General features: G+C 32.1%; 1 protein-coding gene across 2 annotated transcripts; it reads left to right on the top strand.

The window, feature by feature from the left end:
* Positions 1-4,855: 4,855 nt before the first annotated feature.
* LOC108774788 (TBP-associated factor 4) lies at positions 4,856-11,654 on the top strand. Of its 2 annotated transcripts, none has more exons than XM_018540988.1 (10): positions 4,856-5,875; positions 6,234-6,449; positions 8,343-8,459; positions 8,619-8,948; positions 9,195-9,374; positions 10,089-10,357; positions 10,510-10,676; positions 10,753-10,883; positions 11,070-11,252; positions 11,385-11,654. In XM_018540988.1, the coding sequence occupies exons 1-10, from the start codon at positions 4,862-4,864 to the stop codon at positions 11,652-11,654; spliced, it is 2,877 nt and encodes a 958-aa protein (XP_018396490.1). In that variant the 5' UTR covers positions 4,856-4,861. The 2 variants fall into 2 exon arrangements, with proteins under 2 accessions (XP_018396490.1, XP_018396489.1); XM_018540987.1 differs by having other exon boundaries at positions 6,234-6,512.
* The last annotated feature ends 11,898 nt before the right edge of the window (positions 11,655-23,552 follow it).

The following is a 23,552-nucleotide window of genomic DNA, read 5'->3' as shown; positions in this document are numbered from 1 at the left end:
CATAACAAAATTAATACAGTGATGATTAAATAAATTTGTTAAAATTGAAAATCATTATAGAAATATACATATGTGCAGACATAAAAATAAAATATAATACAGAAAATGTTACAGTAAAAGAATTTTAAAGTAGTTATTATTTTCAATTATATTTACTAAGCAAGAAACATTGAAACATTCTAGCAACATCGCTGCAATATTGCAAGAATGTTCCAAAATGTTTCTTGCTTACTAGACATACTAACATTTATTGATTCATTAATGTGTCAAAATACTAGATTATCTACTTGTTTACATAAAGAAATAAAGATGTCAATGTGACAATTTTATGTATTTTATATATTTTATAGTATGTTAAAAACGGTCAAATGTTAAAAATCCATTTAAATCTTGAAGAGCATCTTTTGTATATATATTAAAAAATATATTGTACATTTAACGAATCTATTTTTTAAATAAAGAAATATACATATATACATTATATACAGCATTTGTTTATTTTTTCCATTCTTCAAGTATTATTTTATTTTTACTCGTTCCACACATTACTAATTTTATTGTAAAGTATAAATTATTGTATTGCATTCAGCAGAATGGATGCATTTAAATTAAATATATTACTTTATGTACATATTAGTAATAACGAGAATATCAAATATTCATATTTTTCAACTTTGTTAATAATAGGCGAGTTCAAGAATTCTACACCAGTTACAAAGCTGCTTTCTCTGCTGAACGCAGCCAATAGCAAGTTCAAGACGGCAAAGCGGCTAGGTATGCTTGCCGAGCGATTGAACATAATTGGTTATTACTTATAGATCCAACCAATCATATTCAATTGCTCGGCAAGCGTACCTAGCCACTTTGCCGTTTTGAACTCGCCCAATGGCTGCGTTCAGCAGAGAAAGCAGCTTTGTAACTGTCGTAAAATTCTTTATATAATTGGTCTTGCCCTTATTTCCTCATTAGATCTAAATGTATAAACCAATTATATTCAAGAATTTTACAATTGCAAAACTGCTTTTTCTGCTGAACGCAGCAATTAAACGAAGATAATCGACTGTATGAAACCGATAGGTTAAATTGGTTCTTTATTTCTGCCTAAACCGGCCTAAACTAATGTCTAAACGGTGCAATAAGTTGAAGTGAAATAAATTTACGTTTCGCTGTAACTGGTTGTAAAACTCATTGCAGTTTAAAGTACAAGAATACAGAACAGACCTGACATTTCATGCGACGTACGATAAAGGTGAATTCAGATCATGATCAACCTCATAGTCCGGGAGATGATGACACTAAAATGGTCATGATTTGTTACCGCTTGAAATCGTCATAATTTGTCATTTATTAGGTAAACATGAAGGAAACGCAAGTATGGTAAACCTCCCGCGGTTTTAAAATTGATAGCGTGTGATTGAAATTGTTGATTGAAATTGTGATTGAAACCGTACCCATGGACATAGGAATATAGGGATCCCGAGCATAAATTCGTAAGATAGGCGAGGGTAGAGTTCTAGGGTGCGTTCAGAATCGTCGTGCGGATGCACCTAGATGTTGTTTTATCCTTGTTATTCATGAATGATAAACAAGGATAACACGACATCTGGGTGCACTTAGATGATGATTCTGGGAATCGATTTTGTATTTTGAAATAAGGTGAAAATTGCAAAAGTGAGCGAATTTACTAGAACATTTATAATTTCATTGGTCAATACCTAGTAAATTTGCTCACTTTTGTAATTTTTACTTTGTTTCGAGATACAGAATCGACCCCCTGAACGCAGCCCTAGATATCAGGGTATCGATCATAAAACTTTTTCCCTAAGATGAAAAGTCAAAAGTGAAAATTTTTATCATTGAAGTTAATGGAGAAATTTTTCAATTTTCACTTTTCATCCTAGGGGAAAAAGTTTCATGATCGATACCCAGAGAAGCGCAACCGGCTTAAGTCAGTATCGCAAAACTACTAAGAAAGTACTAAAAATGGCATCGTTTGCAGACGAACTATGAAATCCACCAATCGTCTATTAGTCAGCCATTTTTAGTACCAATGAATGAATGTCATGATTGGCTGTCAGTCACGCCAATCAGGGATGCGGAACATCGGTTGCACTTCTCTGATATCTAGGACTCTATCATGAAGAATAGAGATAAGGAGGCTGAACTAATACCGGGACGACGCGTCAGATTATGTGCCCAAAACTCATCATCTGTATTAGTTCGAAATGCTGCTCGAGAGATGTCGCTTCCGTTCCACACGTCCTATACACATACATAAAATCGTATATCTATATAACATACGAATTTATGTATGTGTGTTAAGCCTTAAGCGGGGAGCACAGACTTTTGCATAACGCATAAAGCATGTGCATAAGGAATTTGATTGGTCCATTGACTCATGCATAAGAAAATGGACCAATGAAATTCCTTATGCACATGCTTTATGCGTTATGCAAAAGTCTGTGCTCCCCGCTTTAGGCCTGTTCTTTTTGCCTGCACTGTCTGAACTGGTACATACAGTGCAATAAGTTGAAATGAAACAAACATATATCTGTTTCACTTCAACTTATTGCACTCTGTGTACATACCAGTTCGGTAAAAAGAACAGGCCTCTTGTGTCCACGATGCTAGAACTTGGACCGAGTTCTCGGATGAAGGAATAATTAACCAATCATATTGGTCACGTGACCAATCGTCATCTGTACCACTGCGAACTGAGCCGAGAGACATCATTCCTGTCGGTCTATTCTTCATGATAAACTGATAGCTCAAGGCACTCGGTATCTATTCCCAAACGCAGCCCGATGACGCGTGTGTGTCGTTTCCCGATTGTAAATCGGCAAGTGCAAGTGACCAAAAGAAAAATAAATTACATGTTTGGAAAAATAAAATCAGTGATTTAAAAATCAATTGCACATAAAAATCTTTTATTATTTAGGCAATGACAATTTATATCTTCCTGTTACTGTCAAAAAATAACCTCGCTATTCTTTGTTTATTGTGTGTGCGCATGCGTATACAGGAGTTTTGCGATTCGAATGCCATTTACCGAGCACCATCAATAGTATTATGGGCCTTCTACAATAAGCCATAAGTCATAAATCAGAAGTCAGAAGCTAGTTGCAAGCGAGTCAGTAATGCGTCATAAGATAGTAATAAGTCGGTAGTCCGTGACCGAGTGGAGATGGCCAAATTCCATCTCTTCTGACTTACAGCTTATGATTACGTTATGACTGACCAATCAAAAAGCAGTATGTGTCTACCATTTCTTACGAGAAAACTGATTTCGTGTAACCTAAAAACTGAATCGAGAATATTTTGATCTAAAGCATGTGCATAAGGAATTTCATTGGCCCATTTTCTTATGCATGAGTCAATGGACCAATCAAATTCTTTATGTATACGATTTATGCGTTATGCAAAAGTCTGTGCTCTCCGCTTAAGAAATTGATCAATCACAGTCGAATGTGAGAAGAATAATCGACCGTGATTGGTCAATTCGCTTACTGATTACGTTTACGGCCTTACGTTTTTCTGTGTGCCATGGGCTAAACTGTTTTATGATTTTTCGCTGAGATAGAACTATTCCTTTAGATCTAAAAATATAATCCAATATAATCAACGAGACGAATCATAAAACGGTTGCAAAACTGTTGAATCTGCTGAACGCAGCCAAAGTCGCGATTCGTAAGCAGTAAAAAATTGGCCAATCAGAGTTGAATATGACAAAATATTCGATCATGATTGGTTAATTTCTTATGCCTAGTTCACACTAGATGAGCGATGCGCGACAACTAATAAGAACTCTGCTTTACATCGTCGTGTGAGCAAAAGCAAAGCTTTTATTGGATATCGCTCGTCGTTCATCGCCCATCGCATCCAGGATGAACTAGGCATTATACGAATTACGGCTCTATTGTGAAACAGGCGTGCGAATTTGAACATTTTCGTATGCAAATTACGATCAGTATAGACGCTATTTCATTTGTGCATTTTTAACATACAAATTTTTTAAGCCTGTTGATTGGCTGTATGGTAGTCTAACTTGAGTATCTTTTTGTCCTGCATACATTTGTTGCATGACAAAACGCACAAATGAAACAACACCCTACATACATGTCAGGAAAACGACACGCGACATCGCAATGGCCGATCAGCTTTCGTCACGTGTTATCGTTTCCGGTAGAAAATGAGAGGATCTCGAAAGTTTTGATCGCGCGTCGCTTCCTCCGTCGCTTTCCCGCGTAGCCACGCACGTGTTTTTCCGAGGCGTAGCCGCACCGGTGATCAGTCATATAGGAAGGGGGAGCGACAGACACGAGCGCGAGGAAACATTTTTTTAGAACGCATTTTTTTTTTTCAAGAGAAAATAGACGAAAAATTTTTTGCAGCTTTCCGGTTTTTCTTTACGTACGAAATTACGTGAAAGGGGAAGGATTGGTAGTGTACAGCCATGTGGTGGGTATCGACGCGTGCAACGTGTGTACGTAAACGGCGCGTCGATTGCGTATTTCGAAGATGGCCATTTTGGCGGGTGACGTGTTGCATGCACGCTGTCAAGCGGCCATAACATGATTCACGGCGTGAATGACGTGCATGTCACTCCGTCGTTATGAGAAGTCCGCAGCACGCGAAGCCAAAGCTGCCAAAGATTAAGCCATGGAATATCAAGAAAATTTGATCGGCCGTATCAGCTAGACTCGCACTCGTCGAGTCACGCCGAGTCGCCGCGTAGTTTGCGTTGGTTGCGTACGATTGCTAGAACACGTTAGAAGGGCGAGGAAGAGGGGGCAAGGCACTATGGGAGCAATTTGCGACAAGCGCATGCGCAGATCAGTTTACAGTTGGAGCTTGGAAGAAAATGGCGTCAGCTAAGTTTCTGGAGGAAGCTCTAAGCACGGATGTAGATGAATCCGCAGTGAACGCGATAGTGGGCTCCCTTGAGACGCAGCTTGTAACGTCCACGCCGACTATCGTCGGTCATCAAGCGAGTTCCGCATCGGTCAGCCAGCAGAATCACCAGGTGAACAGCGCTATTTCCAACGGGGGCACCATCACCGCGGTGCAGCCACAGAAACATGGGGTTTCGAACGGCGGCGGTGTGACTACCGTGAACAGTCTAATGACTCAGGAGGTCACCAAGTCGATTACTACCAGCACTCTGTTGCCCGTGAACGTGGTTACCTCGAACACAGTGGCGCCACAGGTCATCACCACACAGCAGCAGCCGCAGCAGGTACAGCCACAGCAGCAGCAACAACACACGCAACCATCAGGGATATCTCCCGCTACCTATATCAATCAAGTAACGACTAATCAGGTGTCCAGTAATCAGACTACACATATACCAAGCTTAACCAAGACGCATGAACCAGTGAAGCTTATCTATCCCACAGTCGGACAAGTTATTGCCACTACGGGGGTGGCAAATGCCAATAATAAGCTCTCCTTTCCCGCTCAAACTGTCGGGCAGTTAGCAAACGGTACTTTAGGTATAACGTCGCAGGCAGTGCTGCAGACTACAGCGAACGTTGTTACCAATGTTGGCTCTGTTAGCCAGGCAGCGAGCCAAACAGTGACCACAGTAAATAAGCCAACAGGGGCAGCTTTAGTGATCAAGACCAGTGTAGCACCTGGCATGGTTTCCGTTCCAATGTCTGTACCAGTCTCTGTGGCTGGCAATGCAGTCAGCACAGCATTGCAGACTAAGGGTGGGGTTACTTCAACGATAGTTCCCAGTAATGTTCAAATCCTTAATGTAAATACGATGCGTCCTGCAACGCCAGTAACGGGACAGCAAGCTAATAAACAAGTTACCCCAAGAGTAGTGATTGGACAACACCAATTGGTTGGAGCAAGAGCTGGAGGTCCAGGGGTAAGACGTTCCATTTTGTTATGATAAATTATAAAGTTTCTTTTTTTTATTTATTAAGTACATATACTTGTATAGTATGTAAGAAAGTGTATTGGAATTTATTTTAACAACTTTATTTGTGTATTTAGATTTCTATTGTATATCTACATAAATATATTTAAACCAATTTTAAGTTATATTTAAATTTTTAAATTGTAAAAATATATAGAATTTTAATGCTCATATATATTGCTTTACTTATACTATACTATTAATTTATATAATTAACTGTTCAAAGAGATCTTTTTATTTACTTATAGTAGAAAATAAATTTTATATACTGATAATATAACTAATGATTATTATTTCCAATTTTTAGATAACATTACAGACACTTCATAGCCTTCAAGCTGGTGCTCAAGGTCATCTGTTATTAAAAACAGAAAATGGGCAATATCAGTTACTGAGGGTGGGTCCAGCTCCAACTGCGGGTACACCTACGGGTACTGCAGTTACACCGAATAGTATAACTGGCAATACAGTAGTTGCTGCACCATCTCCAGGCACTACATACCGCCTAGCTTCAGTGCCGACTGTAAGTAGGCTGAATACTCAGTTCACTGGCCCACCACTCGCCACCCTAAGAAAATCTGTTCAGGTGACGCACTTTTATACCTCTTACAAGACTCGTTGTAGTGCTACTGTAGATATTTATTAGTTTGTGATTTTATTTTCTGTGGAATGATGTTATCAGTAAGCCAATATATTTTGTTTACTGTTTGTTCACACTAAATTTAATTACTACATAAAATTTTTACTATTAATTTATTTATTGATTGTTTGCAAATATTTAGTGCATTATACTTAAAAGACACAGTATATTATACAATTTTTATGAGTATTCTGAATGCAAAAGTTTTTATGAACAATTTTACTTATTGTCATAGTATTTATTGATTTTTGTCCACATTTATTCTACATCTTATTATAAAAATTTAAGATAATTGATAACATCTCAATATTAGCTTATTTTTTGGGATGCATTTTTCTAGTAGTGTGTCTTAAGTTTTATGAAGTATAGTAAATGCGTTAAAATTCAAATAATATCTTTCCAATTTTTAATTAATTGCATGAATTATTGGTTAAAGGTGTTATGTTACGTAGAAACTGCTATGTTAGATGAAAGATAAATTATTTTTAAGAAAGAATATGTTTGAGGATATCTATATATATACATACAGATATCTTTTTGCCCTTTATTCTACATTTTTATACATATATTTTTAAAAAGTTTATTTTTCTTCCTAATATGTTATTGTACTAGCATGTGATTATTTAAAATTTTTATGAATCTATTTTTATGAGCTTACTTTTTCTAATTGGTATTGAGAAATCATAATAGTAAGATGACACATTTTTTAAATCTATCTCTGTCTATTTCTACTATTATATTATATTATATATTGAATAATGATATAATAGTATAATTTAGTTAAAAATTGGCATATTGCACAATTACTTTCAAAAAAATTTTTATACATTTTCTTACATTGACAATTGAAATTAGATAAAAGCTGATATATTGTTCTGTAAATTATTGAAATAAAACAATCAATGAATATTGATTATTGACATATGTTATTATTTTAATCATATATTTTATATGTCTACATAGTCACAAAAATTTGTAAAATATGAGTCTGTACAAGGTACAAGTGCGTCTAAAGAATACATTGTAATGCTATATATACATATATATATATATATATATAAACATGTAGCAATTAATTATAAGTATAAATATTTTTGTTATATTTTTAAAGTCAAATTACTTATTAATGCAAATAATTGATTTGTATAAAATGTATTAAAAATTATATATTAAAAACTTATGATTATGTTTATATGCAATAGCCAGTGGAGTTAAACTTTTTGATAGGATTATTCTAAACCTTGGCATGCATGTCAGAAAAATAGATGCAATTATCACAAATGTAGTAATATAGAATTTTCAAAAATTCTAGTTGCATGCAGTAAATTATGAAAATAGTAATTTTTATATTTTTATCACAACCTTTTGAAATTTTAACAAATACATTTGTTTGTTTATGTTTGTGATTTTAAATATAAATGTACTATATAAAATCAATAAATCTTATGTGTTATTCCCCAAAATTGCATTAATTATATTAATTAATGTTTACTAGGACAATTGTTACATGTAAATATGTGCGATAAAGTCTCAATAATTCACTTTTTCTTATACTGCAAAATTTATTTGAAATGTAATAATTATATTTTACAATTAAGTTTATTCTTTATTATTTACATTTATTATTTCTGCATGCAAGTTTTTTTTATTAAGTTTTTTATTAATTTATTTAATCTGAGTACATGAACGTAAATTTTTATATAATATTCCATAGATTATAATAATTTTAACATTTCAACGACATTAATGTATTATAAAAATATTATATTGCTACAGACTGTTGCTCCTACTATTACTACATCTACTACAACTCCAGGAACAGTGACTACTGCACCCACAACTACTTCTACACCAACGGCTACCACTGTTCAAACAGCTCAAACTTCTACACCGGTATATTTCACTTCTTTTAAGCTGAAATCCTTACAAATTACAAATTAAGTAGTAATGACTATTTTATTTGAAATTTCATAAAAAATTAAATTTTATAAAATAAAATAGTTTAATTTTATATATCGTTTTTAATTAATGATGTTTCTTTTTTTCTTTTAGCGTCAAACTACTGATAATACCAAAGAAAAGTGCCGTAAATTCTTAGCAAACTTATTAGAGTTATCTAGTCGAGAGCCTAAAGCAGTGGAACGCAATGTTCGAACTTTGATACAAGAACTGATTGATACTAAAGTCGAGCCAGAAGAATTTTGTGACAGACTTGAAAAATTATTAAATGCTTCACCACAGCCATGTCTCATTGGATTTTTGAAGAAAAGTTTGCCTCTTTTACGGCAATCACTTGTCACGAAGGAATTAGTCATAGAAGGAATAAAGCCTCCTCCAGCCAGTGTTGTTTTTTCTTTATCGTCGGCTGTTCCAACTCTTACGGTAAAATAATTTTTTTGTTATATAAAAAATACGATACAGGGTGAAAAATAATTCACCTGTATTGCATTTTTAAGTATAAAGCAGGTTGAATAAGCTTTTTACCATAGGAGATAAATTACCGATGGCAAGTTTAATTGATTTATCACTGTTTCATAGATACATAATACTTGTTATATATATATATAATTGTTACAGGATTGTCACATTATTTTCTAACTTGTAATTATATGTTATTGTATATTGTAGCAACCTCAATACAGACCTGCAGTAGCAGTGGCAGCAACCGTTCCTGTAACAGCAACAGCAACAACACAAGTGAGAGTAATGACACAGCTTCCAACAGCAGTCACGGCAACAGCAGCAGCAGCAGCAGCAGCAGTTACAACAACAGTCCCACGACCTGTTCAAACTATTCCACAGAGGCTGGTAAGATTATTATTTATTTTTTAGAAATGTTAAATATATATTTATATAGAGATAAATAAAAGTAAATCAGTTTCGAAGGGGACGTATGCTTATTTAAAAAATTATCCATTTTGTTCACATACATTTTTTAAGTTGTTTATATTATTTGATGCAACTCATTATTCTGTTCAAAGGTAAGATATTATAAAAGTTAATAGTTTACTACATATTTAATATTTTTTTCATGTTAAATGTGCTAGAATAAGGTACAATATAAAGTATATCTTTTTGGCATTTCTACTTGAAAAAAAACAACGTGATACAAAATAATCTTCCAAAATCTGGAGACACGGTAGTGTCTCGGCGCTAAGCCAGGCGCGCTTGACACTGCCGTGGCTACTTTACGCGAACCGACGAGTCGTGGCGGATTGAGATTATCAGATCTCAATAACGGCTGAACCGATCAAGTTTTATATACTCTCAATCGATAGAAAATACTTAAATTGTATGATAAATATATCTCTCTCAGAAACAATTTTTATTTGAAACATTTTTCTGTATTTTTTAGATATTTCAATGTAAACGTTAAAATGAGACACTCGGTATAATTGTACAGAAATAAATTTGAAAAAGTTTTAATTGTTTTATTGACATATTTTATTGACAGAAATTATGCGTTTTTGCAATTTTTTTATAAATGCAATGTATAATACAATAAAAATTACATTGTTTTAGGTTCGACCAGTAACAACGGTGGTTCGGAGTCCTAGCGCAGCAACATATACTGTAAAATCAACAGTAGCAGCAACGGGAATTCGCCCCTCTGCCCCTGTTGTGCAAAAACCACCCACAATTGCAACCACAGTTGTAAAACCAATGACTACTACACAAGGAAAAACACTCAATACCACCACTACTGTTAATAAAGCCGTAGTGCCTTCTCTTGTTCAAAAACCGGCTGCGAAGGAGAAAGAGAAAAAAACGTTTTCATCAGCAGGATATACGTAAGTTTTTTATTGTCTAAGAGTGTTGTAAAAATAGTCAATTATTGTGAATAAATGAACGGAGATACGAGCGAAGAAATATGTATCTGAAGTTGATGCATATCATTATTATTATGAACATGTAATATGTGATGATTTATTATATGATTTAGGGCGGATGATGATATAAATGATGTAGCAGCTATGGGTGGTGTTAATCTTGCAGAGGAATCTCAAAGAATACTCGGTTCTACAGAATTTGTTGGTACTCAAATACGATCTTGTAAAGATGAAGTATTTTTACACATGACACCATTACAACAAAGAATTAAACAAATTGGTAATTTTATTCTTTTCAATATAAACCGATATAGAACAATGTATAAATTAATTCTAACAACAATATATCATTTTAGCATCCAGTCATGGACTAGATGAACCCAACCAAGAAGTAGCAGCATTAATTTCGCATGCTGTACAAGAAAGGTTAAAGAATTTAGTAGAAAAGTTAGCAGTCATCACAGAACATAGGATAGATTTTATAAAGGTAAAATTTATTTTTAAAATTTATAGAGAAGAAAAAGAATATTTATTTAAAATTTTTGTATTTTTATTTATATATACAGATATAATTTATAGATATTAATCTATTAATTAAACATTTTTTAAATATAAATTAGTGGATATTTTAGTAGATTCTTTTTTGTTTTTATAATATTTTATCTGGTTATAGATCGATCCTAGATATGAAGTAACACAAGATGTAAGGGGACAATTAAAATTTTTGGAAGATTTAGATAGAATCGAACGTAGGAAACACGAAGAACAAGAACGGGAATTACTTTTACGTGCTGCAAAGAGTCGTGCAAAAACAGAAGATCCCAAGCAGGCAGAATTAAAAGCTAAGGCCAAAGAGGTAATATATAAACACATATAATTCTGCAATAAATTCGTATGATAAATTATGTTACATAAATCCTAATTTTTTCGTAATTTTCTGTGGAGTTTACCTTTTCATTATTTATTTAGAATGAATAAAACATTTTAGATGCAACGTGCAGAGATGGAACATTTAAGGACAATGGATGCAAATAAAACAGCTTTGCTAGCAATTGGCCCTCGTAAGAAGCCTAAGCTCGATACAGCAGGATCGACCAACAGTACTTCTAGCGCAAATGCATCAGTGAGCGGATTGAATAGGCAAATGCCCATGAGACCACGTTTGAAGAGAGTGAATTTCAGGGATTTGGTATTTCTTCTCGAACAAGAGAAAGAAACATGTAGAAGCACAACATTGTATAAATCATACTTGAAGTGATGCACTGTGAAGGGCAGGAACTTTAGTGACCCGCCCAAAATCTGGCGCTCTATCTACATGGTCTTGTATGAGCTGGCCTCGATGGATCGTACAACGTTATTTTACGTTGCAATGTATAGTAAGTTATTGCACATTGCATATTACTGCAATAAAAATTATTGGGAATTGGCTTGGGATTCTGCGTATATTCAAGGTAAAATTGTTTCCATCATGTCGATACTAAGCTTCCCTATTGTAAATGACTGAACATTTTTTAACTGTAGCATACGTTTTTTAAATGTAACATAATAGATCGCTCTTTATTTTTCAACACAATCGCATCGATGAAAAGAGTAATGTGTATGAGCACATGTCTCGTGATTAGTCTACATAGTCCTTTCGTGGTGTGTACATGAGAGAGATAGAGAACATTGTGTATGTGTGTTGTGTGTGGCCATAGAAATATTGTTACATGGTGAGTATGTGAGTATGTACATTAAGTGAATGAATGTATGTATATTGTCACTATGTATAGGTTCGCTGCATTGTAATACTTGACCTATACTTTTGGACACTGTAGCGCTAGTGTAAAATAAGCAGGTTTTGTTATAATAGTAAATCGTATTTTTGCAAACTATAATGTAATAATACCGCGAGCACACTGTCCAAAAAGTATGGAATAATTTGTACAATATCTTACACATAATTACTAAATAGTGATAATTTCAATGTTGGTACAACAGAATATAGCTACTCTCCACCGGAAGTTGGAATTGTTATCAGTATATTATGTTGTATATTGCAATCAACATTTTCAGTGTTTATAAAAAAAATTAGCTGTTACGTTTTTTATTAAAGAAATATTTACAAAACTAAGAATAACCAATATTTTTTTTATTAATATTAATTTAATTATTTATATTTCCTTCTCGGAATTTTGGTGCGGATTCTGCTAATAATAAACTTTTGCAGAAATACTTTGCATAATGAATTAAAACAAATTCAAAGCGAGTACCTGATTTACATGTAAAAAAAAGTAGCCACAAATGTATGTGGTGCCTGAGATCATAGAGAACAATGCTTACAAAATATCTATTTTCATTGATTCTTTCGTGATGTCGGTTTATATTATATCATTTATATGTCTATTTCTTTCGACGATCAAAAAAATTTATATATATATATATATATATATATATTAGTCATAATTAATGTTTTTTTAACATATAAAACGTATGATTAATCTTTGTAGCTTTACTTATTATTTACAACATAACGTGAAACTATTTGTGCAATACAAGCACATTTTTAGTAGATATTTTTCCCTTGTATCACAATTGTTTTACAGCTCTCGTGTTAATCTTTCACATACTTTGATAATACTTTTATTAAAATATTTTATTTCATGTTGCTTTAATTATAAATTTTTGATATAATAGTTAAATATCAAGATTGATATTACAGTAAAAAGAAATCTCCCGTATTTTCGAGTATTGCCGATCTTTGAAATGCCTATTATGAAATAGCATAATGTCGCCTTTATTACTATCCACTTAAGTGTTGATTAAATTATTTGGTATAAGATATATATTGTTATGGAGTATGTTTGTATTTTATGCTCACAAAGTCGAGAGAAAATAATTTACATCAACATTTAATATTTAGCAATTTCTGTGCTTCCAGTTTGAATAGAAGAGCACAATAAAATATTTCTATTATAATATATTCCGACGTATATGATGACGTTTCTTAGCTTTCAGGTGTCAATAAACAAAATGAAGAATGAACGTGTAATAATCACAATTGTTAATTATTGTTACACGCGACAATTGATTTAATTGGTTAAAACGATTTCACGTAGGAAAGACTGAACAAATATGATAATGCGTAAGGAAAATAAGTTTGGGTATATGCATTGTAATGTATTATAGCACAAAATTTATGTAATTGGAAAAATATCGTTACTTAGAATTCATACATCTGAAGCGTTAATATGGGAGGGATAATTGGAGACGACATAATTTACGTACGTATTTGTATATATAAGTACTTCAATTATTATTTTTTTTCTGTCATTACAATTGATTTGATCATTTTTGAGAGAACTATTGCGATCGAACAGCATTTACATATGCTAAAATTTAAACTAAAAATAATACCCTCCTGATCTATCTAATTAATATTCAAACAATCTGTCGTGACAGAAATGGCACTGTGTATACCTTGTGTAAATAAGTCGTTTTTAATAACTGCATACTTTACTTGGGAAGCGTTTGAAATCATTATGTACCAATTTTTGCTGAGCACATCGCGTATAAAAATCCTCACTTAGCTGTATTATCCTCTTTGCAATTATTATACATTTTTTACAAACTCGAAGTAAAGCGTAAATAAATCATAATGTTCTCTTTACTGCCAGTAGGTGGAATATTAATTAATATATTTATAAATAGAGAGAGAAGAAGAATATGAAAAAAATTACAGTAATTACAATTTTGGTACATTATGATATTTTTATAAATTGTACTGGGTAAGCAGTAAGCGTGAGATAATAAAATATAAAAAAACAAATATCGTCGAAATACAAATCACATTTCTTTATTTTTTAGTATGATATTATGTTTAGTTTTATAAAATATTATTAAAATGACTATCAAAAACAAAATTTTCCTTTTTATATTTTTTATATTACAGAAGTGTTTATGTTGAATATGTTTCGAAGCAAACGTCTAATTGATAAACATAACACCGTAGAATTTTAGTTAAGTCTTAATGATATCTAAAAAAAAAAAGCGCCAAATAAATCTTCAATTTTTTTCAAGTATGATCTTTTAAATATTTTTGAAGTTTTTTTTTGTAACAGTAGCTGTTTTTTTATAACTATGTTTCACATGGAATTATAATAGCACTTAAGATCCAGCTCGACCATTAAAGGCAATTTCTTATAGGTGTGTTTTTCACATGTACGGTGCTATAAGATTTAATATTTAAATAGCTGTTTATGCACAAATATTGCTACTTATGATATTGGAACATATCTGACGCGAGTATGTATTTAGAGTTTGTATTATTTCTTTTCGAACAAATCCATTTTGGAATATTATGCGCGTTTCCAAATTTAAATGAACAATTTATCTGCAATGTAATGTAATCCTATGTAATTAATATCACGCAATAATCTGAAATTTTTATTAAGTCTCTTAGAATGGATATTACCATCACTTCTCGAAACATTTCTCTTTTACTATGATATTTTGACCTAAACTAAATAGGAGGGAACAAATGTATATAAGATTATAATGATAGTGGGGTTGACAACATTACCTCATGAAAATTACTTGTTACCGTTACCGTTCTTTTTCCTAAAAAATATTCGTTCCCGTTACTCGTTGATAGGGAGTTTCTCCAATACCATTTATCCCTGATACAGTGAACGCTAAAGTCACCTTTTATTCTTTTCTTAATTAGTTGTGAAGAAAAAAATAACGTAACTTTAAAAAACTCCCTATTGATTTGCAAAAGTAACTCGTTACCATTATCGTTACTCAAATATAACGAATCGTTACTTTTTTGTTACTTTTTTTCTTGACACTAATAGAATGTTAGATGTAGATTTTTTTGGTAAAAAACATCAAAATTCTATTTTTTATATGTTTATAATAGAGGAATAGAGCTAAAAAAATGTGTATATATATATATATATATTTATATTTATTAGGATAGAATCTCACATGATCTCGCTGGTCTCATCACTACAATCAGTACAGTCTACATGCTATATGTTTAGCGTATAGATGCGTTTCGTTTCACACATAGTGCGTTATGATATATCATTTTATCCTGGTTGTTCACCGAATATTAAAGAAAGATAAAATGATACATCATAATGCGTGAAACGGAACACAGCCTATAAGTGTAAACTGTGAATACAATGTGAAAAAAGACGTTGTGATTACGTAATTAAGAGAACCAATTAGACCTATTCCTTTGACGTCGCATTTCTGTTTTCTATAGCTTTAGTTACGACTAAAACTTTTACGTGGCTAGAAATAAAGTAACGATAAAAGTAACTATAGTAAAATCCTTACCATTATCCCAAAAATGTAGCTGCGTTATCATGAACGTTACTCCGAAGAAAATGTAACGTCGTTATCTATTCGTTACCGAAAAAAGTAATTTGTAACGGTAACGACGTTACAAATAATGCGTTACTTGCCAATCTTGATTGATAGTTACTTGTTTAATATAAAGTGAAAAAAAGAATTCGATATAATTTTATTACATACAATATATATATAATTATGTATATGTATATATGTATATCATTGATCGTAAAAACAAAAAAGTTTTAAATTCATAGATAAAGGTAAGAATTATAAATGAAAAGATTAGAGAACAAATTTTAGAAAAGATGGTAAAAATTTCTCGCTTTCATATGTACTTTTTTCCTGATATTTACGTACTCAAAATAATTTTCCTTTCAACTTATATAAATTAGATTTACATTTACTGTACCTTTAATTTGTTATTTATTTTAATTTGAGCTCTTCAAAGTCCTGTAAAACTCTTCTTTATGTGTAGCTGAAGTAGAGTCGTCAGGTTTGCACTTCTAATGAGTACGAGATGAAGATATAGTATACGATAGAATAAAATGCAAGATGTATTGCGAAGTATCAGCTGCAGATTTTTTTAAGTGGATTAACGACATAGGGAGTTGAGGAAAAATATCTTCGAATTTTATATCTATCTAAAAAGCCTGTTTTTCACATAGCTTGTGGCTTCGTGTTGTGTATACTGGAAAACTCGGTATTAAGGTGGCCAGGGCGATCCAGAAATGGAATATAATCAGCTCGACGAGGAAGAGAGAGAGAGAGAGAGAGAGAGAGAGAAGAACGTTTCACCGGATGGATTCGAGGGATGACAGCCCCAGGCTGGTGAAACCCTCGGGCGACACGGATATTGAGTTCATAGTAACCATGGAGACGGGGCCCGAGGGCACGATGTTTGTGCGCTTTATCCCTTATTCCCTGTTATATGATCAACGCGGTCCCAATGAGCCTCTTATACTTTGCCTCTTACATGTTTCATTCTTGCATGGCTTGCGTCAAACTGAATAAGCTATATATTTTCTAAAAAAAATTTTAAGTAAATTTTCTCTATACATTTTTCTATTTTAATTTTTCTACAGTATTAAATAATTACGGTAATTATTAAAACACTAGGGAGTTTTGCAATATTGTTTATTCCAGAATCTGTCACGTTATCTTTTTCTTCACACCTATAATTAAGAAAAGGATAACGTGATTTTAGCGTTCACTATATCTGGGATATAAACGGCATTGCAAAAACTCCCTAATGATACCATATTACGCTTAACGTTACGTGCGTTAAATTCTTTTAAATAAATAAATATTTTTTAATTTAGAAAAAGTATTCGATGGAACATCTCCTTAAAGTTTTCTCTTATCTTTTGTTTATTTATTTATTTGAATAAGGCAGTACAGAAATGATTTTTTATCGCTTTTTCATCACGTTCTTTTCCGTTATTTTTCTAAAATGGTCAGTCTTCTGCGAGATTGTTCAATTTCTGATCTTGACTTGAGTGAGATCCAGGAACTACTATATAGGGTTGCTTCGTTGCGCATTCTTGAATGGGATACCGATTGATCGTCTAGACATTGTAACCAATTGCAATTTCACCAGGAATTTCACGTAGAATTCGTGATCTCTCGTCGCTGCCAGACGCAAGCACGCATTACCAGAATGATCTTTGAATAGTGCTTGACGAGAAGACAACCCTATTCAGGGATTTGATGAGAAAACTTGATAATGCTTTGTGGCATCGTAATTCTGTGCTACGCTGATAGCTATCATGGCGAACATATGTTCAATAACGTCTATATATAAAATAACAACAACAGTTATTAAAATGTTACGCCACACGTGTGTTTAAAATTACAAGCCAGTTGGTATATCTTTGATGATAGATTCTGTTTGTTTGCCAAGAATTAATTTCTTACGTTTATTTCTATCAATGTTGATTAACTTTAATTTCAGTTTAATCAGGTTTAACTTATCTTTTTACCGGTTTTTCATTCTAAGAATAAGAAAGAAATAAAGGAGTAAATTTTAACCCGAGTTATAATAAGAATTTTATTAATAGAGGTGGATATTATTAAATTTTTGGAGAACAGTCTATTTCTGTCAATATAGTCTAATTTTAATCCCGGTTCACTCGATTCATTCTTAAATTTTTTCTAGCTCTGTGATTTAAAAAAAGATAAGAGGAAGTTGAGATTCACTTACCTACAGTGATAGAAACAGGCAAAAGAGATATCCCAGAGAACAATGCACGTCTGAAAGACATCCAAAAGACGTCTTCAAAAAGACGTCTTGAGGACTTTTCCAAAAGACGTTCTTAAGATGTCTTTCGGATTTTATCCAAAATAAGTCTGTTGCATGTAGTCGGAAAGACGTCTTGAGGACATTTGAAAAAGACGTCTTGAGGACTTTTCCAAAAGACATCGTTAAGACGACTTAAAGTTGATTTTTATAGTCGACTCTTAAAGTCGATTTTTAAGATTGACATTTATAATATCGACTATTCTGAAATGATTTTTTGTCGATTTTGAATGTAATTGACTAAGAGTTGACTTATATTGTCAATTTTATATTTATTATTAATAATAAAAATCTCTAGATGCGCTATATATAACATAAATATTTCAAATAATATAAAATACTAAAAAATGATTATATAAGTAACAATAAATGACTTTTATTGTTGCGATGTCTCATCGTAAATTTTTTTTAAATCCATATTGTATAAATAATAACAAATTAATGAATAATCTATGAGCACGTTAAACATGTAAATAATTTGTGGTAAATGCACGTATAATAGAGAAGTGGAGGTACTTATGTATAATCTGAATATGTTCCTTTTAACAAATGATCATCGCAATATGTGATGCTGTACTTTCTATGTCATCGATCTTTCATCAGTTGTGTTTCTGACCATTGCTAACGAAGAGAACATTAATTTTAATTTAAAGAAAAGTTAATGAATTCATATCGTAACCCGACTGGACTCCATTCAATCAAATTTGATATTGATCAGGTAAGAAATTCTTTTCAATGGTATGTTCTTTCTTTTATTTCTATTATTTACTTCTTTAAAATTCGGTGACTATAAAATCACATAACATTCATTCATTCATTCCTCCCCAGCATTCGTTCCTCTCCTGTCCAAGGCTGCAATGTCCTTACTCCTTCACCGTCTTCTGAGTTTCCCTATTTTGGTTTTTCTTCCAACTCGATTGCGGATGCGGATCGAAACTCCTATTCTTGAAAAGAATATATAGTAACAAAGAAGACGTGCATTGGAATTAAAAAAAAATTTGTATTTATTTTGTGTAAAAATATATTTAAAAATTAAATAAAAATTAATAATTAAATAATTAATGATTTCTACATTACCGACGATTAATGCATAAGTCTGAAATTGATCTAAAAATAATGTCTGAAAGACGTCTTTCAGACATTATCCTTAAGACGTCTTATGGACATTGATTTGGGATCAATTTCATTTACGTTAACATAACTGAAATTGATCCTAAATCAATGTCCATAAGACGTCTTAAAGATAATATCTTTAAGACGTCATAAATCGACGCATAAGACATCTTTAAGACGTCATATAGACGCCATTCTGATACTTCCAAAAAATGTCTCATGAATTTTAGGACGTCTTTATGACGTCTTTAAGACGTCAAATTGTTCTCTGGGATTCTAAAGATGTTCAACGAACATCTTGTATTCTCTGAACATCCTAAGATATTCCCAGGATGCCTTTCGAAAATGGAATCTAAACAATTTTAATTAATTTGATTTTTTTATACATCATTCATTGCCGAATAATATTCTTTTTACCAATAATATTTGAATTAGATTCGTTAATCGCCTCTTGAATTTTGCGCTAGATATATAATTTGAGCGTAGTCTGTCATCAAGTAGCATGTCGTGACGATCGTTCTTGACCCGTGAAGTTGGCCGCGAGATCTACGATTTCCCGCCTCCGCCATATTGAACTCGTTGCGTCTATTCGTACGGCATCACGGATCGTAATCGATATCCAGTGGATCGTAATAGCTTCTGCATAGAATGCAGCAACGCTTGCCGCGCGGCGATAATTGGCTCGAAAGTCAAAATCAGTTTATCACTTTTCTATAAAAGCAAAACAATGATTGGCTATCCGTGCTAACTTTCGCTGCACGGCAAGCGTTGTTGCGTCCAACGTGTGCAGGAGTTCTATATCTCTATACGTAATCGTATCTTGTCAACGTCGCGACCTCGTAAAGTGCGCGTTGCGTGTGATTTGGTGTGATTGTCGCCGGATGTTCTATATGTGAGGTATTGCAGCGAGCGTCATATTTTGCCAATCAGTCGACGCGCGAGTAACCAACTTTTGTAAGTAAATATTGTTAATATCATTATTCTTGAGAATCTCGTGCAAGTGTCACGTTATTAGATACTTAAAAAAATTTTTGAGCGCGTCTTTTCGTAATGCCTAGATATTGACAAAGAAATTGCCATCGAATGCAGCATATCGCATTGGTAGTGTGAATGAGCGATAGTTCCATCAAATGAACTCCATGCGACTGTAGTTATTTGTTCGATGAATTTGATGCGTGCTGTCAGTATTACTGATTCAATATTATTGGGGATCTGTTCTTGAAAAGAAACGCGCGTATACAAAAGTCTAGGAAAATACTACAGTATATTATAGTAATTTTACGTATATTATAGTATTTTTTTAGTTTTTCGTATAGGTACGTTTCTTTTAGAGCCCCTGATCAGTGTTTTACTGATCGTGTATGGTCACCTGTAAACCCAGTCATACGTAGATAACTTGAAATACACAATAGTATTCAATTATTTTTTGCACAACAGCATTCTTTTAAAATTAAATATCTGTTTATGAAAGATAATTAAAGATATTATTGTGTGTGATGACTACTTTTTAAGATATTGAAACACTGCTTTAATTTATAATTATATATTTATATAATAATTACATATTTGTATGTTACAAGTAAAAAAAATGTATAATTACAGTCCCACTGCTGCGCGTCTTGTGCTAGTGAATTAAATTATTTTTTATTTTATTCTTGAGAGAGAGAGAGAGAGAAAGAGTTATAATATATTAAATGTATATAAGGTATACATCTACATAAAATTTTCATAAAACTGTAAAAAATTAAGTCTTTTTCTGACGATCATTTAGTCAGATTATTTAATAGCAATTTACTACATGTGTATGTGTATTTCATATACTTTCAATCCTCATATGTTTCTAATCGTGATACGTATAAAATTATATAAATTACAATTTGTAGAATTTGCTTACAAAATAATACTTACATATCATCTAAAGTAACTTTTAGTTTCTTAAGGGTATAAATTTGACTTTCAGTTGTATATTCCGTTGGTTGAAGCAGTAAATTTTCATGCTAATTTATTGCAGTAATTAGATTTTGGTATTTAGAAAAAAGTAAAACTGTCCTTCTTTCTATTGCATGATTGAATAAAGAAAGAAATGCTCTTAGAAAGAGAAGCACGATATTATTTTCAGTTTTTTAAATTACTAACTTATTATTTGATTGTGAAAAGAAAAAGAAAATAGGAACACAATATGAATTAATACATCAAAATAGAAATAATATAAATAATTTAATTTCGAGATTCTTGATATAGCAAATATTTCGCGTTTTTATATGTTAGCATTAAAAAATTTTATCTTTTCGTTGGACTATTAAAAATTTTTACTTTCTCTAAAATCTTTGGAATATAATCTAAAAAGTAAAATCTCACTCTTATATAAAAATTGACAATTGAACCTTTTTTTTTTCAATATTGACTCAATTGTCATTCATTGTCACTTTTTAGAGAAAACATGGAGATAATTATATATAATCGAGAATTAAGAAATCTCATTGTTACAAGACATCCCGTTGTCTTGTAACAAATATTTCTAATTTCCATGTTATGCTAGCGATTTTGTTCGACTGTTAATTTTATTGTGTGAGTAAAATTTTTTTGCTTCGGGCGTGACGCAACATCCACAGCAATCGAGAATTGATTGCGAGTGACAATAATTTTGCAGTCTCTGTACCTTTACTCGGTTCTCGAATGGAAAATTTATTGTCTGTAGAAAAAAAAATATCGATTGTCCTGTTAACAATATTGTTCAGTCCCTCAGAAAATAGACAGTGATAATTAAACTATTTATAAAGTATAATTCGTGACTGTTGTAAAGATAAGGATGACGTATTTCACTAGTTTCACCTCGGACGTTAAGGATCATGCGTACGAAACAATAAAATTGCTACGTTTTCCTGAAACGTAAAATAAAAATTTTTTTATTAAATCAGTTGTTATGATATTTATAAGATTTCTTAGCAATTATAGTCCGCTCTTTAAATCTTAATAATTATTAGGATTGTGATTTAGTTTTGAGGGTCTTTTCTCAAAAACTGATTTATTTAAACAAGATAATGAACAAATACTTAATCAAAATACCTTAATCAAAATATTTTCCTTCGTTTTGTATAACTTTTTCTCATCTTTCTGGCAAAAGTTGAATTGATTCTGCGATGATAAAAAGATTCTTCTTTGGAGTTGATCCAATTTTCAACAAATTTTCGCACATCTTCAAAATCATGAAAGTGTGATCCTCTAAAGTCTAAAGCATATTGCATTGAATGGAACAAATGAAAATCAGAGCAATGTCTGGAGAATATTGCGGGTGCGGTAAGACTTTCCATTCCAGCTCCAATAGCGTTTGCTTGACTGATAATGCAACATGAGAATGCAATGGCATTTTCTTTTCTTACAAATCTTTCTCATATCATGTAAATGTTTAGTAACTGTTGTATGATCAACATTTGATGCTCTGGTAAGTTCTAAAATGGATTGTGCTGGATTTTCGTCCAATAATGCTTGCAAATCTGCATTTTCCATCTTTTTTGGTTGTCCCGAACGATCTTTGTCGTTAACATTGAAATCATTTTTGAATCATCTGAATCAATATTCACATATCTTAATTAATGAGGCAACATCACCGTAAATTTCTATCAGAATTCTATGACCTTTATAGCCGTTTTCTTCTGATTAAAAAACAAAAGCAACATATATCGAAAATGCTCTTTAGGAAGCTTCATTTTTAAGATGATATAATCACGATGTTTACTGCATCTATTGTTAGTAAATGACTAAATATTATGGAGTAATATTAAAGGATTAAAAAACAATTACTGTGATTGGAAAGTCTTCGACAACACTGGCATTAGTGCCATATCTTGCAACACTCTCAAAATTAAATCACACTCCTAATAAAATCTAAAGAGCACGTATAATTTCGTCAGTGTTTATCTTAAGAAGATTTAAAATTTTTTCTGCTGTTTTCTTTTATCTTTATGGTGGGATATAATTTGATTATCTTGATGAAGATTTTAATTTAACTTTCAACATAATTAATATATATTGATTATTTCGTTGTTTTTTTGATTCTTCCTTATACATGATTTTAAGCAGAATATGTAAATTCATGTTTATGCTACATTTATATACGTATGAGTGTATTTAGATCTATATGTGTATATATATACACGTTTATTCGCAATATTTACAGTAATTAGTACGGCGTTTAAATACATATAGGTACACTTTATTAAATAATAACAATGTTAAAAATCGGCGCATCTGATATTCTCAAACGCAAATCGTAACACGAGGAATGGACAACGATGTTTACAATTGCGCGTACCATTCCTAATAGCGTTAAAAGCGTGCAGAAGACAGTACGACATATTGTTGATTCACTTTTTCAAGCTGCGTAATGGCTACATCTCTAGTTTC

Source organism: Cyphomyrmex costatus, unplaced genomic scaffold, assembly GCF_001594065.2.
Source record: "Cyphomyrmex costatus isolate MS0001 unplaced genomic scaffold, Ccosl1.0 scaffold274, whole genome shotgun sequence".
NCBI lineage: Eukaryota > Metazoa > Arthropoda > Insecta > Hymenoptera > Formicidae > Cyphomyrmex > Cyphomyrmex costatus.
Note: the sequence above shows the minus strand (reverse complement) of the source record. Positions and strands in the feature narration are given on the sequence as shown.

Coding starts and splice junctions, on each gene's coding strand:
- LOC108774788 (XM_018540987.1), top strand. CDS start 4,862: ATGGCGTCAGCTAAGTTTCTGGAGGAAGCTCTAAGCACGGATGTAGAT. Junction 8,460..8,618: donor CAGCTCAAACTTCTACACCG/GTATATTTCACT, acceptor TTTTTCTTTTAG/CGTCAAACTACTGATAATAC. Junction 10,884..11,069: donor ATAGGATAGATTTTATAAAG/GTAAAATTTATT, acceptor ATCTGGTTATAG/ATCGATCCTAGATATGAAGT.